We start from the raw sequence: 19,452 nt of genomic DNA, 5'->3' as shown, positions 1-19,452 counted from the left end.
GTCGGGGGGGGGGCCCGCCCACCGGGCGCTCGCATTCGAGCCCCAACCCCGGGCCTGGCTCCAGGGTGGGGCCCCAGCTGCGCCATGCCGGGCGACGTCACGGTCCTTGATTTTAATCTATTCATAAAGGGCTTTTGAACCACTCTTAGTCTGACCCGTCACCCAGGACCTGTTTGCCTTGGGAGACCCTACCAGGGACATATAGCCCCCGACAACATAGCTCCTAGGATCACTCTGGTACTCAAACCTCTCCACCACAATAAGGTGGCGCTTCAAGGAGGGGAATATGAATTTTGTCAGTTCTTTTTTCAGAAAGTTGAAGAACAGTTTCATTCCCCTTTTTTATAGACTGTGGTATACAGAAGATGTATAAGTGTGATGTGTGCGACTACACCAGCTCTACATATGTCGGGGTGAGGAACCACCGGCGGATTCATAACTCTGACAAGCCTTATCGGTGAGTTACAAAATAAAAGTACTTGTAAAAATATGCCATTATAACTTAAATGCATGTACTCATACCACTCGCTGGCCAATCCTGAATTTTCCACAGGTGCCAAAATAGCTCTTGAAATTTCAGTTACTTGCAATTGGAGCTAGGAGCACCTGGTGTAGAGTTTGGTTTCATTAGCATTTAGAATGAGTTTTAACCACAAGAAGCTTAAAGCTGCACAAAGCTTGATTTGGAATTGTTTCTTTTATATCAGTCCCTGTTTCCAAAAAGCTTTTTTTAAAATATGTTGACACCAAAAATGAGCATATACAGTCATTGTCAAAATTTTGATAACACACTATCACTCCCATAATATTGCTGCAATCACATTCTTTGGTATTCTCATGATTATTTCTTGTTTGCATTGGAACAACACAGAGGAAAAAAAAGCCAAATCTGATCCATTCCACACAGAACTCCAAACATTGACTGGCATTTCTGTCAGATAACACACCACTTCTCTGGGAAAATTGTTCCAATCATAAATTCTTTGGTACGCTCATGTTTATTTATTTTGTTTGCATTGGAACAAAACAAAAAGCAGAGGGAAAAAAACAAATCTGATTCATTCCACACAAAACTCCAAAAATGGACTGGACAGGTGCTTTATGGGATTTAGACCTGGATTCAGTGCTGGCCACCTCAGAACTCTCCGGCTCATTGTCTGAAACCATTTGTGGTACTTTTTGAAGTCTGCTTTGGGTCAGTGTCCTGCTGTTAGACCCATGACCTCTGACAGAGACCCAACTTTCTCACATTGGGCCCTATATTGTGCCCCAGCATTCGTTGTTAGTCTTCAGATTTCATAATGTCATACACACAGCCAAGTATGTTACTACATCTTATACACAAGTTAGAAAGAAGCTCACTGCCTGCACAAAAGTAAAAAAGATAATACGAAGAACAGTTCAGAGCTTTCTGGCCACAGATCATTTGGGCAATGCACAATTTGCAACTGTTTAAGAATGACAGTTTTCAAAAGCATGGCAGGATGTACTTAGTCTCATCTGTCCACAGGGCATTCTCCCAGAAGGACTGTGGCTTCCTCAGGTAAGTTTTGGCAAACTCCAGTCTGGCTTCTTTATATCTCTGTGTCAGCAGTGGGGCCCCTGGGTCTCCTACCATAGCGTCCCTTGACATTCAGATGGTGACAGATAGTGTGAGCTAACAATGTTGCACCCTGTGCCTGTAGGTCAGCTTGGATTAGTTTGGAAGTTGATCGAGGTTCTTTATCCACCATTCAAACAATCCTTCGTTACAATCTGTCATCTAGTTTCCTCTTCCGTCCACGTCCATGGAGATTAGCCTCAGCGCCATGGACTGTAAACGCCTTGACAATGTTACAGTGGACACAGGAACAACCAGATCTCTGGAGATGGACTTGGAGCCTTGAGACTGTCCAGGCTTTTCCACTATTGTGGTTCTCAAATCCTCAGACAATTCTTTGCTCTTCTTTCTTTTCTCCATGCTCAGTGTCGTCCACATGATACAAAGGTTGAGTCAACTTTTCTCCATTTTAACTGGCTCCAAGTGTGATTTCTATGTCACCAGCACCTGTTGGTTGCTACAGGTGAGTTTCATTACAAATTAAAGGAGCATCACAGGCTGGAAATACAACTGTTTCTGTTGATTTTGAAAAGGTGTCAATAATTCTGTCCAGTCCATGTTTGGAGTTCTGTGTGGAATGGATCATATCTGGCTTTTTTGTTGTTCCAATGCAAACAAAAGAAAGAAACATGAGAATACCAAATAACAGTTTTCTGTGAGAAGTGATGTGTTATCTGCCAAAAATGTGGTGGTGCCAGGATTTTTGGCCATGGCTGTATATCTCATTTGATACGTTGTCTTTGTACTATTGTCACTTTAAAATACTGTAAGTTTTAAATGATTGCAGTTTTGAATGATATGCAAATCATTGCATTCAAATCTTATCTATATTTTACACAGCATCCCTACCTTTTTGGAAATGGGACTCTACAGTATATACAGTAATAAGTGTAATGTGTCCTTCACAGTATTTGATGCTTTATGTTCAGTTAACATTAACTTCAGAAGGTAAAGAATCTGTGTATTTCAGTAACTTGGAATAGTTCCAAAATTAAACCAACTATCAGAAATCAACTCTAAATGAGTCTCCTGGAACCCGACCTCTCTTTGGAAGAAAAAAATTTTTTGTTAGTTTTTTAAATGATGAAATGTATTTCATTGATAAAATACATTTTCATAATAATCACAGTAAAAAAAGAATGTATATGCATAAGTCCTTTGTATATATATTTCATGACAGTAGCTTGAGTCTGGAATATATACATTAACTGTATTGTTTTCCTTGTTTTGAATTTTGTTTTCTACAACAAACAAAATGTCATGTAAAAATTTGTTTAAATCTGATCCTTTGTTTTAGCAGCTAAACTCTGTTTTAACGTTTGAATGCTACATGTAATTTGCAGAAATTACATGTAGCATTTAGTCATGATGTCAGTGCAGACGTCTGTGTGAATTAGGTTGCACGCTTTATCCCACAATAGTAGGGCTCTGCTATATGTAAGTTTTACACTGTCAGTTTCAAAGATCTGAATTCGTTTGGTTTTTCTGCACATTACTTATGTAAAACACAAGTCAAATGTGTGGTAAAAAGACTGGCACCAGGTGCAAGTGAACAGAATAGCTTTAATGTCATTCTTGCGTCTCTGTTGGTTCCTGGTAGTTTCTATTTCAATCAGGATGGTCACCAACCAAATACTGCAGCCTGGCTTTTCATGTGCTGGTTCCCATGCACATTCCCATGCACTTTTAAGATGTCCATGTAAGAAAAGTCCATTAGGTGGCAGTAGATGCCTGGCAATGCTGATGCCAGCACAGTGGATTCATGGTGTAGGCACAGATACACATCCTCACACGGCATCCTCATTGTGCCTCCCACCCACACTCTGCATTAGCCCTTGTGTACATATATGGAGGTTGGTGTCAGTGCACTGTTACATGTGCCCTAAGTTCTAATGGATGTACATACACACACCCATTACAGGACTTGTTTCTGCTCAAGTGACATTCATTTGCTGTTTCTCGAAAGAATGGTCAACCATCCACTAGCTGAGAGAAAAACCAGAATTAGGATGATCCAGATATAAATATCCCACCAACTACAGTCAGATAGGTGAAAAGAAAATAATATTCAAACTCCAGTAACAGAGACAATGGCTCTGTGGTATGTACTTACACTGAATGAGTAAGTGCTGTCTCTGTTGTGTCCTGTCCTTGTGCTTTTACAGGTAGAGCTGCTTTATTAAATTTTGCACATGGAGACCATCAGAACTACAATGTGGTCTGTAGTGTTTGGACCATATTACCGTAATTTCCAGACTATTGAGCGCACCTGAATATAAACCGCACCCGCTAAATTTAAAACGAAAAAACAGTTTGTACATAGCCACAGGTGTCCATGCTGTAACATGAGATATTTCGACAGCCAGATCGATTGCCTTTAACTTGAAAGCTGCATCATATGCATTCGTCGTGTGTTTTCCATGATGAGGGTGTGTGCGTGAAGCGAAAAAAGTAGCGGTTTATAGTCCGGAAATTACGGTAGACTTCCTGGTGTCCTGCCTCTGTACTCCAGCACATTGGATTTGAAATGAAACTGTGACTGTGAGGTTAAAGTGCTGACTTTCAACTTTAAGTGCAGTCAGGAATCATAATGACACAACACTGTTGTACACCCAGACTGGATATAAACACCCTCAAATTAAAGCTGAACATCAGCACTTCACCCTCATTCGCTGTTTCATTTCCAGTCGACTGTGCTTGAGTACAGAGCCAACATGACCAAAATTTGTGTTACTTATAAAGTGTACTATATTTACAAGTCCAAAAAACACTGTGTATACAAGTACAGCCTCTCTGGTATGACCAAAAAAAGGGCTACAGACTATAAAAATTCAAAGGGTATGCCGTGTTCCTCCTTCATTTGGAGCTGATGTGTGCCACTGCATACTGTAAGATATGAGAAGCATGTAGCTGTACAAAGTCCTCTGCAGAGACATCTATGCATCTGTTGGCACCCCAGATTTGCATAGCATAAAAAGAGGAAGTGAAGGCTGCGGTGTAATTGGCAACAGAGTGCCAAAATGTCCATCATGATAATAAAGTTATAGGGACTGAAGCACCACTGGTATTCATTCCTCTCCAACATGCTGTCAGATACCAGAGTATCTCTCTTTAAAGGGCTCACTGTAGTGCACTCTGCTGTGTGATGGTACTGCACTGTAGTAATGCCAGAACCCATGCTTTTCTTACTGTGTGAGACACACTTCTGAAAGTCAGGATTATAAACCATTTCTCACAAGAGCCAGTTTGAGAGGAAATGATATTGCTGATTATACCTATTTACAGTGGAAGAAATAAGATGTAAAAACAGAGCAAACCACATTTGCCTTGTTGAGACATCTGACAATAAGGCTCTGGGTTATTACAGTAATAAAGAGCAAGTCATTTGTAAAAGGGACAGTGAAATTGTTAGTTATTACCACAGCATATTTTATATTAGGAGTGGAATTGTTATGTTAGGGTGTTCTCCCATGTTAACGTGTTAATTGTAACTTAAAGAAATAGTTAGATTTTTGCTTAGTGTGAGAGGATCAGTCACTTTTGTGTCTATGCAATAAACATGAAGCTACGTACATACAAACCCGATTCCAAAAAAGTTGGGACACTGTACAAAATGCGAATTGAAAACAGAATGCAATGATGTGGAAGTTTCAAATTTCAATATTTTATTCAGAATACAACATCAAATGTTCAAACTGAGAAAATGCATCATTTTAAGGGAAAAATAAGGTGATTTTAAATTTCATGGCATCAACACATCTCAAAAAAGTTGACAAGGCCATGTTCACCACTGTGTGGAATCCCCTCTTCTTTTTTATCACAGTCTGCAAACATCTGGGGACTGAGGAGACAAGTTGCTCAGGTTTAGGAATAGGAATGTTGTCCCATTCTTGTCTAATACAGGCTTCCAGTTGCTCAACTGTCTTTAGTCTTCTTTGTCGCATCTTCCTCTTTATGATGCGCCAAATGTTTTCTATGGGTGACAGATCTGGACTGCAGGCTGGCCATTTCAGTACCCGGATCCTCCTTCTACACAGCCATGATGTTGTAATTGATGCAGTATGTGGTCTGGCATTGTCCTGTTGGAAGATGCAAGGTCTTGGCGGTCATACATTTTCACAGTGAAGAAAAAACAAAGCACTCACAAAAACCTTTTTTACTAATGTAGTTTGCATTAGTAGTCTACCAAAATGCAATCAAATACACTACTTTCAAAAATGAGCTCCTGTATCTCCAAATTTCTCAAGGTGGAACAAGTAAATGTATTTAAGTTTGCTTGATTTTATTTTAGGCAAGGCCACTTTATTTTCCAGCTACCACACCATAAGCCACAAGTACAGAAATGTATTTGTCTTGATACAGTAGCAGTTTGTTCTAAAAAGAAAAGTATTATTATCATTATAATGAAATGCCATTTTCTCTTTGAAGAAGCAATGTGTAATCCTATTTACTCCAAATAAAATTAGTCTAAACAATTATACACTATTGAAACAGTATCTTGTATGGCTGAATCCCCCCCCAAATTCCTCTTGTCTTGGAATGATGAAATCTGTCATTTAAATATCTGGGCCCCTTGTAGGCCTCATATTATAAATGTCTTTGTGTGTTACTTTATTTTAATGCAGTGCAAATGGACATAAGTTGAGTGTAGCCTCTGTCTGCTGACCTTGTATTTGCCTCTTAGCAAGTAAAAAGCTAGTTTCATCTTCCAACAGCAGCATCCAAAAGTGTACACCGTTGTGTTTTATTCTTTTTCTTAAAGTAGCAATTTCCTCTCTGCGTGCTTTAAACCCCTTATCTCCCCTCAGGCTACAAGTGTAATGAAGCAGCAAGATGACCCAGAAGGCAGCTTGTTAAACTAGCCACTCTGTCTTCATGCACTCTCATTTCTCATCTCTCCTGTTTTCCATCTTCCAGGTGTTGTAGCTGTGACTTTGCCACCACTAATATGAACAGTTTAAAGAGCCACATGAGGAGGCACCCTCAGGAGCACCAGGCCGTGCAGCTGCTGGAGCAGTACAGGTGAGAAACATCAAACACGCATCCACTACAGAGAGAGACCTCCGAGGTGACAGTGAAGAGCTGTACCTGGCCAAACGAAGCTGGGGCTGTCTGAGTCCATGGGGATCTGAACTTGTGTGTGACCACACGGGTGCAACTCTCATGGTGGCAACAGCCTGGAGACTTGAGAAATGGGCTTCTGATGACAAGGTTAGTGACTGGTAGGTGAAGAAGATGAATGGGTGTGAGAACTCAGTCCTCCTTAATATGTTAAATATTCTCAACCCAAAGAGAAGCACTGATGGCTGATTTCCATTTCAGTGAATACTTGTGCTGTATTATGCCATCATTAGTACCTGCAAAGCTGGATTTCCCATGGTTCCTGACAGTACTAATGCGAGGGGGAAGCACACAACCACACACACACACACACACACACACACACACACACACACACACACACACACGGTTCCCCTGGTCTAGACCAAGAACAAAGTGACACGGTGTGGGCTTTTAGTTAAGGTCCAGTGTAGAAATGGAGTAAATATGTAGTCATGTAGACTGACAGGTAACTCGCCCACTGCACAGTTTTGGTATCTGTAATCCTGCACCATCGGTTCTACTTGGACCCACATTTAGAAAATCATATTCAGCAGAGGGCAGCACCCCCTCGGTTGGGCTAGCCCCATACTACCCAGAAACGTCAACCGAGACGTCTCTGTTACCAGCTTTGCAGCTGGCCCTGGCAGTAGTCGAAACATGAAGCAAATCAATGTGTGAATGTGTGTGTCCGTTGGTTAAGTGGTGTGTAGCTAAAAACATTCTCACGGCCTCTAGTACATGTCGTGACTTAAACATAAGAACATATTATGGCTAAGGCTACAGTTATACACGTCGTAATAATAATATTAAACACTGTACAGCGCGGTGGCACAGGTTCGGGCCCCACCTGGGACCTTTCTGTGTGGAGTTTGCATGTTCTCCCCGTGCTTGCGTGGGTTCTCTCCGGGTACTCCGGCTTCCTCCCACAGTCCAAAGACATGCAGCTTAGGTTGATTGGTGTCTCTAAAAATTGCCCATAGGAGTGCGTGTGTCTGGTTGTTCGTCTATGTGTTAGCCCTGCGATGGATTGGCGAACTGTCCAGGGCGTACCCCGCCTTCGCCCGATGGCTGGCCGGGATTGGCTCCGGCCCCCCCCGTGACCCCGTTCAGGGACAAGCGGTAGAAAATGAATGAATGAATGAATATTCAGCAGACTGACATCATGCTGCACTTTACTGAAAGCAATGGGTTTTTTGTATCTTCTGTGGTGTTTAAAAATGGCTCACAGAGCAATAATAGATTATGAGCATTATTAACCCAGAGTTGGCCTCATGTGTCTTGAATAATGCTGAAATGTATAAACAGGAAGAGGAGGCGTTTTCTACTATAATAATAATAATAAACGGGAATAGTTGCTGTGTGGCAGCTGTGTTTCATTCAGTTTTGGACCGCTTCCTTCACAGTTCGCAGTCTGCAGATGGATTTATTAGTAGTTTAGCTTTTGCATCCCTGCTACAGTCACACATCAGCTGTGCCACAGTCCTGTGACTGGTCTTTAGTTGTATGAAAGCAAAGAATGTGCAACACCAGAGTCCATTTTGACCATGAGACAAAGTCTGATCAGCATTCTGTTGTTTGGTTGGGTCACAGTTCTGTTGGCACTGTTCACACCAGCCCTAATGAACCAAATCAGGGAGGTTAACATACCAGAATTTGTTTGAACCAGGTCACACATATAAGTAATAGCATATTGTTTACAATTTCCAACCTTGCTTTGAGTCTGAGTCATATCAGATCAGTTGTCCACTCCAAAAGTGCTTTGTGTGTTTGAGTGGCATCGAGAAGCAGCAGTGTCTGAGCAGCTGGTCCCTCAAGACTTAAACTGTAAAACCCTGTTTCATCCCTCCACACGTTGACACTCTCTGAAGCTCAGTGTGTCCCCCGTGGAGTCCTGAATCAGGATGATTCCTCTAAATATACAGTAGGAGAAGGATTAGTAGAACTTCAGTCTACATATTAAATTACCTTTGACTTGATCCACTCTGATGCTTTTGTTCATGTTGTTCTTCTTTGCTCCTCTCCCTTTTCCCTCTCTCTTCCAGGTGCTCTCTGTGTGGCTATGTGTGCAGTCATCCTCCATCACTTAAATCCCACATGTGGAAGCACGCGGGAGACCAGAACTACAACTACGAATTGGTCAACAAAGCCATTAATGAGGCAATCTCCCAGAGCAGCCGGTAAACACATGAACTCAAGTACAGCTGTACGTGTACTTTGAGTTTTTCTCAGGTTTCCTTGTTGTCTTTGCACATATAGTGGCTTCAGAATGTATTCACAGCCCATCACTTTGTTTTTTCTTTGTGTTGCAGATTTCCTTTAAAATGAAATATAAAATGTAATAAAAGCGGTGGGGTTTAAATATAACAGTTGACTGTATATCCACTGATAGGGCACCAGAGATCCTGCAAAACTCTTGGTGATATGTACTTTCAAATGACAAAGGTTATGCAATATCTTCGCTTAATGTTGTGATGGTTTTTAAAAGCCAGAACTATTAGTGGCACCATGTGTAGTCCTTGTGTAGTGTACACCGTTACCTAGTGCAGTTTTACTTAAAATGCTTAATGTCAGTCAGGTTGTTAAATATTGCACTTCATTCATGTGCCTTATTACTGATCACAGATTATTTCAATTATTTGACACTAACAAGCTCTAGAAAATGCTAAATTCTTCAAAATGTCGCTGAAACATGTAAAGAGTTCCAGTTACATTTTTTTACTGTGGCAAAGCACAATACGTTTATTGGACCAGGAACAGCTAAAGCAAGGGTGGCCAATTCCAGTCCTCCAGGGCCGCTGTCCTGCTTGTTTTCCAACTATCCCTGCCTGACCTGCTGCTGATTACCTGGCTCAGGTGTGTTCAGCCAGTCAGAAGCTGGAAGATACCATCTTAGATGAAAGTGGAGTGAGGAAAGATAAAGTGAATTGGTATCTTCCAGCTTCTGACTGGCTGAACACACCTGAGCCAGGTAATCAGCAGGGATAGTTGGAAAACAAGCAGGACAGCGGCCCTCGAGGACTGGAATTGGCCACCCTTGAAAAGGCTCATCATCTGTGATGCCAGGTTGATGAAGTAAAAGATACATCAGAAAAAAAAACACAGTTCCCAGTTAGATAATACAATACAACTATTTAAAGAGGTCCTGTACTCAGTTTTTTTCTTTTTATTATTTTTAACCCCATAAATATCTGCTTCCACTATACCGACTGGTTCATGTGCATGTTTATCACTAATGGTAATGGTGTGGTTGCTCCCTGAAATCCGAGGGTCAGAGATAGACAGGCAAACAAAATCTGTGACACCACAAATCGGAAAGCCAGTCATGGTTCACCTTGTGGAGTTTAGGAGTGCATGAAAAACCTGAAACCTCTGGTCCCAGAATAAAAACTTTTCAGCCAGAAGTGGGAGTGCTGTTAACAGCAAATATGCTGGAGAACACAGTTTTTGGATTTAAACCAGACCCTGGAGCTTCTTCCTACAATGTCTAGGTTTACTATTTAACATGCGAGATGTGTATCATTGTTGGAGTATTACATTTAATTCCTTGGCTGTAACCAAACTGAGTGCTAACAGTTAGCCTTCCACCGGTTCCCTGTTACTAGATTACGTTTGGATGAATGAATGTCACTTTCAGCTTTTCCCGTATAGGGGTCGCCACAGCGAATCGTCACACTGACGCCCTGCGTGTTGACATTTGGCACGTGTTTTACGCCTGATGCCCTTCCTGACGCAACCCTGATTTGAACCCGGGCCGCAGCGGCGAGAGCGCTGTGCCTTAACCACTAGCCTACCAGGGATGGCTGATTATGTTTTGGATCAGCTGATAAAATAAAGAGATGCTGACATACTGTCAAACTGTCAGCCAGACTCTAAATACCTGTGCACATTTTACGTACTTTCTTTATATTGTTAACGCTGTGCAATAACAATGTAAAACCATAATGTCTATGTTATTCACCAGTTATAAGCTGACATCTAATGTTAAAATAAGACGCTAACCACACGTCGTAGAACTCTGAGATGTCTGCCATTCGCCAGTTTTTGTGAGGAACAGACTGCTGATCAGAGTCTGGGTCTGAATGAGGCTCAAACATATTCAGCTGAATCTCTCCAATATTCCCTCCTGTCATCATATTCTGATAAACAGTGATTTCACCGGTCTACCTGTGGGAAGCAGCGCCTGATATCTGGACTTATTTGGATATGTTTTAATATTTATGAATCTTGAAATTCACAATAAAGGACAGAGACCTGATGTTTTCAGGCTCTTTTCAGAGGTTTATTGAACTTTTTTTGTGGAAAAACTCTTTGACTATATATTTTTTATAGCAGAATATTATATACCTTAAAATGTTTCTGGAGGAGATTTTTAACTGTCTGGTTTTATTTCCTGACATCAGCAGTTCCTACTGGCCACAATCGGGTAGAATTTTTTTCAGATTCTAATAACTTTCTCTGTGAAGTAAACAAGAGTTACATAAAATATAAACCAGTATGTAAAATATTAACAGTAGCAGAAATATTTTAAGGTTGTTGAACTTTGAAAAGATGGTGGGGAGCATGTTTGCGTGTATGTGCATGTACTCTACATTGTTGTTCTCTTGTTGCCATTTATAATACAGACGATTATAGTCAGCAACATCCCCAAATTACATGTACGGTTAGTCAGTAGATTCTTTTCTGACAAATTGGCAAAATATTAAGCTACTTTTAATACTATATATGTGTGCATATAACAACAAGGCTTTTATTTAGTTGGGGCCAGAGTTGTTTTAACACGTCCACTATTGTAGATGAGGTTAGTTGATAATATCACCTCTGGTTTATTACTTATTTTTCTAAGGCCTCTTTCAAAAGGTTTTAGTTTTCAGTACTCGTTGCATTGATGCATTGGGTTTTTGTGCATATGGAAATGCCTCTCTCTCAACTAACATCTGATTTTTGTTAACTCCTAAGCTAATTTAATCCTGACAATCAGTGCTGCAACATAACAAAGTACATTTACTCAGGTACTACACTTAAAGAGCTGGTATAAAACAAAACAACAATAACCAAAAAAAAATCTTAAGGTAGATTAGTGAGATGGTGGAGGTTTTTCTCAGCTGTTAAATTACTAAACAATATCACTGCTGTGTTTTTAAGTTATTTAAAATTTTGTCTCTCCTGCCTCAAGTGAGCAGTGTTGAAACTGTGGCTACGTGAGGATAAGCCAACCCGCTACGAAGCGCTAAACTGAGAGTTACTGATTTATATGAAAATAGCTGTGCTTGAGTTAAGATAGCTGCATCCACCTACATTTGAGATTAACGACTTAAACATAATTCTACCATAATCCAGTTTTTAAGTATTTCTACATTACTTGAGTATTTAGACAGCTTCACTAAAATATTGCACTTTCTACACTGTTGCATTGATTAGAAATATTGGTTACATTTTAGTCATATTTACAATTCAAAACACAATATTAATTCAAATACAATAGGAAATTCACTTGCTGTCTGTTACTATGTAAAGTCATTTAAATTGTAAGCATATAAGGTATTTCCAATTATTTTCAAGTTTCACCAGCTGCAACATTAAATGTGATAATACACCAATAATATAATAATATGAAGTCCGTTATGTATAATGAATACTTTTACTTTTGGTACTTCAAGTACATTTTGATGCCAATATTTTTATACTGTTAAGTAACATTTTCAGTGCAGGGCATTTAACAGAGTATTTTTACATTGTGGTATTACTCTTTTTACTTGAGTACAGAGTCTGAATACTTCATTCCTCACTTCTACTAGTTATTAAAAACTATGTTTTGGGTTTTTTAAAAAAAAAAAAAAAAAAAAAAACTTAGTCAGATATACATCATAGGAGTAATGGAAAGCAAGTTCCTATATATAACTAATGCATGTCAAAGGATGACAACAGGCAATTGGAAATTTTCCTCAAGTGGGCCACCACGACCACAAGAGCAAATTTTCAACTCAGTCATTAAATACTGTTCTCCCGTTATATTTTTCCTCATATTTCCATTCTTTGTTTCTCCCAGAGCTCCACAGAAGTCTGTGGCAGAGCACCCTGTGACGGCCCAGTCTGCAAAGGACAAAGTAAAGGGCCCTGTGAAACCTCTACCAGGGCCCACGTTAACTATAACAGCAGCGGCTGGCCTGACTGTGGACTGCTCAGAGGGTGTCCCCATACCCATGCCAGACTATTCACAGTGGCCCAATGCATCTCTGAGCCCCCAGGGGAAGGACCCTGCACAGCTCCAGTCTCAGCCACACGTAGGTCAGGCCCCTGTCCCAGGCCATGGCATGGAATACTGTATGCTTTTATTCTGTTGCTGTATCTGTGGCTTTGAGTCCACCAGTAAAGAGCGGCTGATGGAGCATATGAAAGAGCATGAGGGAGACATCATCAGCATCATCCTCAACAAGGAGCAGCAACAAGCAGAAGTACAACCAGGCCTCCAAACAGCAGAGTGACACCTGCACTTCCTCCCTCTTTCTTTTAACGCTGACCCTGTGCTCCTGCAGTGATCTGCTGCCCACTTAAGTATTTCATCATGTTTCTTTACCTCAGGCTGTTTGTGGTGGATATCAAGGTATAACCATTTCATATACACTGTACAATAGTACAGTAGTTAATTGTCTTTTCACAGAATGTTCTGGTTAGGTCTGCTGTGGTGTCAAAGGTTACAGCGGCCTGACATGGACACCTTGAGTAGGTGTCGAGAAAAATGATGAAATGGTTTTCTGAGTGGCATATCCTTTAATGGGAATGCGGAAAGAAAACGGAACCGTGTAATAAGCCGTTAACGTTTGTGTCAAATGCTTTGACATCAAAGAGACAAAATGTGTCAGTAGGAAAGTGATTTGATTTCAAAGGACTAGCATGAGCTCTGACCCAAGTTTGATGTTTTTCACTATACAGAGACAAGTTCATACCTCACTAAACCACACAATCTAAAGAAAAAAAGATTCAAATATTTTCCAGTCTAATTCATATATTGACTATAAGGCAGCTCTTTTATTGCTACTGTTAATATCTAATGTATTTAGCCTTATTAAGGAGGTACATGTGCAAACTCATCAATGCCTAAGGCATGGATCACATCTTAAATATGGTTTAATAGTTCAGTTTATTTTTATGCATGTTATTTTCTGTTATGCCAATTTAAGAGAGTCAGTTTTTCACTAATATTTGCAATGTTTTAGTTTGTGTCTACATGTGACTACATTTTTACCTGGAGCATTTTGTAAACTAGTATCTTCAGACCAGACAGGGCTAGTTCTCAAAGGAGGAGTGGAGGTTGACCAGAGCAAAGTAGAACGTGATCTTTGGTGGTTATATTCAGCTGGTGACAGAGGTGTTGGCTTGGGGCACGTTGGCAAAAAGAGTGATCAGAAGGGAAATTAGAATAGTTACAGCTGTTATTTTACTTAGTGGAATGGTGCCTGGACATGTGTTGCACTGAATCAGACACACCTGGTTGCACTTGGTGCTAGGCTCACTTTAATAGTTGTCAGTGACATTATAGTCCATATGTTGGAGGGGGTAAACATCCCCTGTGATTTAAGTTGTGTATATATTTTTTTGTAATACCTTTTACTTTTTTGTTGGCCATAGTTTTTAAAATACTAATTTTCTAGTGTCATACAATTCACAGTGAGACTTGGAAGTAAAATGACAGGAAAAAGTAAAGTCTGGAAGGTGACATGGTTTTTAGCTTTTTGGCATAGTCATCCCACGCTAGGGAGTGTATACTGTGACAGATTGTATTGCATTGTGGAGGAAGAGTGAATGGCAGCAACCTTTTCTTTGTTTTCTTTGTTGAGAGGATAAAAATTTAACCCTACTGTCTCACATGATGCTTACAGTAGACAGGAAACACCTGGAAGAATGTAAGGGAAAGGAGTACTGGTACAAATCTACCTAGACACCTGGATGCATGTTAGGAACAACCAAAATATATCTTGTACTTCTGTCAAACTTAACTATGCTGTTCATTCTGGGGACAAATAAAAAAAAATGCTGATGGATTCATGTTGGTAACTGGAGAGCCTTACAGGAGAACAGTCCTGTTTCTACACCAGTTTTGCCCAAAAACCCTTTGAGATCTACATAAGAACATTTTAATAAACAGAAAATGAAACAAAGATTGATGAGGATCAGTCTTTTAAACCTCCTTTAAAACCAAGGCCTCAGTATGATGCAGGCCCACACTGTGTCACATTAGTTCATTAGTATGCCATCCTGTCCTTACATCCACACAGACAGAGGCTGAGTAAATTAAGACAGAATAGGATATTCATAATTCATGTCCTGCACGCCTCACATAACAGCTTGAAATGTGTGTGTGTGTGGATGGCCTAGCACATAAAACAAAATTAAATCTCTATCTGAAAGACCTGTTACCTGGCCTGGAATTCTCATTATCACAGCAGGTAATTATTGTCTGGCTTTTAATTTACAATTGTGCATGGCAGAATTACGAAAGATAGACATGTCTTAAGAAAAAACAACAAAAGAACGATGAAATGGCATGCATTTAAATGAGCAGTGAGAATTAAAGACTGCACCACACAGATACTGTACAACCAACCTCTCTGCCCTCTGTTATATCGAGATTTACTCTTTAATTGGGCAGCTCGTAATTTTTCTGCTCCAAAAATGAATATGGATATATGCACAGATAAACAACAAACCTATCATTCCAATGGGCTAATTGGGTTCATTACTGCATAGGGCTTTTACTTTTTATTATTTTTAAAAAATTTACAAATTTGTATTAATAATGTTAAAAAATAGGCTGTGGTCAAGGAACACGTCAGGTGCTCTCAGCAAGGCTTAAACAAAATCAAAGATCCCTCAGTATTTAATTTGGCTTTGGCTTAAAAACAGACATTTCGACATAGCTGCCTTCTTCAAATGACTAAAGTCAGCTGTATCATTGGCCCTGTATTAATTCGATCTACCTCCACTTGTGTGGCATGTTGTTATTGTTATATGGCTGTAGCATTTTGCCAAGTCAGCGAACAGCCTTTCCTCTCTGTACTGTTTTCATCTATGTGCTGTTGAATCTAAAATGCTTCTCAGATGGTTTGGTGTCAGCTCACTGGTTTTCTTCATAGAGCGTTATAGAAAACAATACTAGTCTAGCCAGTGAGACAAAGTTCTTTGGAAGTAAAAACAAATGATCCTTTGTAAACAGGCCTCAGTTTGTAGTCTAAATTCCTATTTCAACTGTAGGTGTGAAAGCACAGTTTTCCTCTGCAATCAGAGGTGGTAAGTCATCTTTTGGGTGCACTCCCTTATGATTTACAAATAATGTGGCTTTGATAATCCAGCTAAATTGTTAGTATATAACATTGCATTTCTCTGTTAAATGCAGTGAGTACTGCATTTGTTGAGTGTTTTCATTGTACTTTGTTGTGGCTATTTCCCCATGTTCATATGTCTTTATAATTAAAATTGGCAGTATATTTTCGTTAGTCAAATCCATGTAAACATCAAAAGCATCAATGCATTAGGCAGTCTGTCAGTAGTTTCCAGCTTCCCTACCCTGTCTATACTAACAGGCCAAAACACATTTGTTACTACTGAACACGAGTCTGTCATAAATATATTTTAACTTTTATTTATTCGGGGCAGCTTCACTGAGGAGGTTCTGTTTTTCAGGAATACCCTGATTACATTCACACCTGGAGGCTGCCCAGTGCAACCCCTGTCTGACCTTAATAAGAGTTGGGCACTACAGATTTTGCAAATGTTACTCAAATAGACAGTGAGTACTGCATTTGTTGAGTGTTTTCAGTCCTGCACATGTAGTATGCTATTGAGAATTCTCGCAGGGTGTAAGTGTGTATGTGGGAGGTCACCTGCAGTGCATCATTATGGTAATATAGAGATTTTGGATAGACAGACCGTACTTGTCAGTAGGATCTGATAAATATTGATCTTCGTCTTTTCATGAGTGTTGCTGGAAATGAGAAAAATGTAATTAGCTCCACTCTTATATTTAAATTTTGATGTGAGCATCAGTATTATAATCAACCCAAGCTCTGCAGTGTGTGGAAATATACCATTGACTACAAAATACCTCATGACAATATTTCAACTAAGACCAAATCATTTCAATACTCTTTCAAGAAACGAAACAACTTTGAGTCAAATTTTGTTGGAATTACTGTAAAGCTGAGCTTATAGCTGGGAAACCCTTTGGATAAATGCATGTAGGTCAAGTAGGATTTTGCAGGCACTGATATCATCCCATTTGGTGTCGCAAATTGCTAAAATATGTTAACACAGGCAGCAGACCCTGCATGTAAAAGCAAGAGTATCCCTGTTCACTACAGTTATATTTCCCTCAGACCACAATTACAGAACCTCTCTTGACCTCTGCCAAAACTTAAGTATCCAATTATTAGAGAAATGTTTTATTGTATTAGTAAGAAATATTGAACTTGGTGCAAAAATATTGATCACCTCAGTAGGGTTTCCATAGAGGCAAATTTACATATTCTTTTTATTTAACAGTTTGGGTTGATCTAGTAACATATACAAGCTAAGTATATAAAATAAACCATCTCATCTTACAGCTGTTTCACCTAGTAATGAGCCCAAACACTTGATTCAGTATTTTATGTGTACATACTGTAGATAAACACTGCAGAACATTAAAACTGACTTTATTTTTTAAAATATTTTGTAATGATCTAGCAGGAAAAAAAAACATTTCAGACAAAAGTTAGACTTTTGGATTTGTTTTTATTTACTACTAGTCTATTGGAAATGTGTTTTAAGCTAAGCACAGCAAACTGAGCTTGCTCATTTAAACCAAAAGAGGTGGATTTAGCATGTCTGTACTGAGGAGTGTATTTGTACTCAATTTGTATTCAATTTTGTAATAGATGTTCAATATGGAGCCATTTCAGATGGCAGTGTGAGCTTTGCTTTACATTTATTTATTTTTAGAACATCATAGACCATATAATGTCACTACTTTGCCATTGTATTTTTGGTAATAAAGCCTAAGAAATAAATGCCTTTTTTTACCCTGGTCACATTTGTGAAATGACAGAATGCCTCTGACAGTTCAGATGTTATTAGTCATATGTTTCTTCATAAACTGGGACAAAAATCTACCTTGTATCTGTCATCTCCGCATATAATTTCTAATAATAATAGGCATTATTATTAGCAGTCAGGTTATTTTAAATGCATTTAGCATAAGAACCAAAAGCTGTTTTATTGGTATTTGGACACAAGAAATTTTATTTCACTTCTTCTGAAGTATGAAATATAGTGAAAGTGCTGAAGGCAGTTGAAGATTCCAGTGATGTTCAAGCACTAAAGGGAGGTGAAAAATAAGAAGTTATCAATTGAGCCTGGAGAGTCAGTTAAAGTGAAGTCTCTGCCAGTTCAAGAATGTGAAAGAAAATCTTCACCAAGTTTTAGCACTGACTGCAGATAAACAAATTAAGGAATAGCCAATGAAATCCATTAACTGTCAGTTGACGTGTAAGTGCTATGGGTCTGCAATGATTTTCTCTTTGCATCAACTTTTTTTTTTTTTCCTCAATAATGTTTGGGGACATTTTTCGTCTTGATTAGGTATTAAAGTGCGTTGCTGAGAGGCGGACAGGAAATGGGGTAGACAGATGAGGAGACCTGCGACAAAGGCCGGTGCTCAGACCCAAGCCGCTGATGTCACGCACACACTGAGCCTAATATAGGGTGGGGCACAGTGTAACTGTTTGGCTGATGGGGTGCCCACCTATCATCAGCTATTAACATCACACTGTACTTCATGTTGTTCTCAAAAAACCCACTCTAGAGAGACCAATCTGTTACGCTTTCAAAATAAAATCAGTTTCCCATTAAAATCAGTTTAAATCTTTTCTTACATCATTAACATAGATGAATTACTGAACAAGCCTACTGAGCACAGGCCTAGGGGGCAAAGGGCCCAGGGCCCGTTGTTTTATAATCCGTACATGCTCTTTTGTCTTCATGCAAGCCCAGTTTGTTCCCCACCCTTGGAGGAAGCTCACTTGTTATTTATTAGCATTTACAAGCTGTGAAAGGGAACTGCAACTTATTTATTCTGCTAGAAACTGCTTCAAGTTTTTTTTTTTGTGGACGGCTCATCTTAAGCTGAACTAATAAAAGGTATGACATGATGTGTGTTCCAGACCTGTACAACTTGCACCATGGGTGGCACTGCAGGTAGGTTTTATACCACCACTTTTGTAACCATGAGGCCACCTCTGACACTTCTGAGAATATCATAACATCTACTCTTGTAGAAGAATAGTATGATTGTAAATGTGTTTCTCTCTGCTACTTTTTTTATGCATAAGCAATATTTTCCATTACTTCACACTCATGCATAAACATACACACATGCACATTCTTTCTTTCTGAAAGAAAAAGTCTGTTTCTGTAATCCCTTTTTCTTTTACATGACACCCTGACTGCACAAGGGAAAAAAATCATCCTGGTCTAGTCCCTTCTTTCCAGGTTCAAGTTTGCTACCTAAACCTTTTAAGTGCCCACCATGAAAGTGGAGAATAAGGCAAAAATGAAAAATGGAACGGGCTAAAGAAAGAAATGAGGGTGAGGACAGGGTGAGTAGTTGGAGATACTCTGAATTAACTCAAGGGACTCTCACGACTGGTCTGCTTTTCAACTAGTTTAATGGGTAATGCACAGTGAGTGAAAAAAGAAGAGAATTTTCAATCCTGAGC

General features: G+C 39.5%; 1 protein-coding gene across 4 annotated transcripts in view; it reads left to right on the top strand.

The window, feature by feature from the left end:
• znf507 (zinc finger protein 507) overlaps positions 1-17,423 on the top strand; it is a 26,845-nt gene extending 9,422 nt beyond the window's left edge. For 3 of the 4 annotated variants that reach the window (XM_020605886.1, XM_020605887.1, XM_020605885.1), the window contains exons 4-7: positions 349-457; positions 6,518-6,622; positions 8,746-8,880; positions 12,750-17,423. In XM_020605886.1, coding sequence (XP_020461542.1) covers positions 349-457; positions 6,518-6,622; positions 8,746-8,880; positions 12,750-13,185 — 785 coding nt within the window. In that variant the 3' untranslated portion in view covers positions 13,186-17,423. Of the gene's footprint in view, positions 1-348; positions 458-6,517; positions 6,623-8,745; positions 8,907-12,749 lie in introns of all 4 variants that reach the window. The other variant, XM_020605888.1, reaches the window with a different exon arrangement.
• The last annotated feature ends 2,029 nt before the right edge of the window (positions 17,424-19,452 follow it).

This window comes from Monopterus albus, unplaced genomic scaffold (genome assembly GCF_001952655.1).
Source record: "Monopterus albus unplaced genomic scaffold, M_albus_1.0 scaffold73.1, whole genome shotgun sequence".
In the NCBI taxonomy this organism is placed as follows: Eukaryota; Metazoa; Chordata; class Actinopteri; order Synbranchiformes; family Synbranchidae; genus Monopterus; species Monopterus albus.
This window is presented reverse-complemented; position numbering and strand designations above follow the sequence as displayed.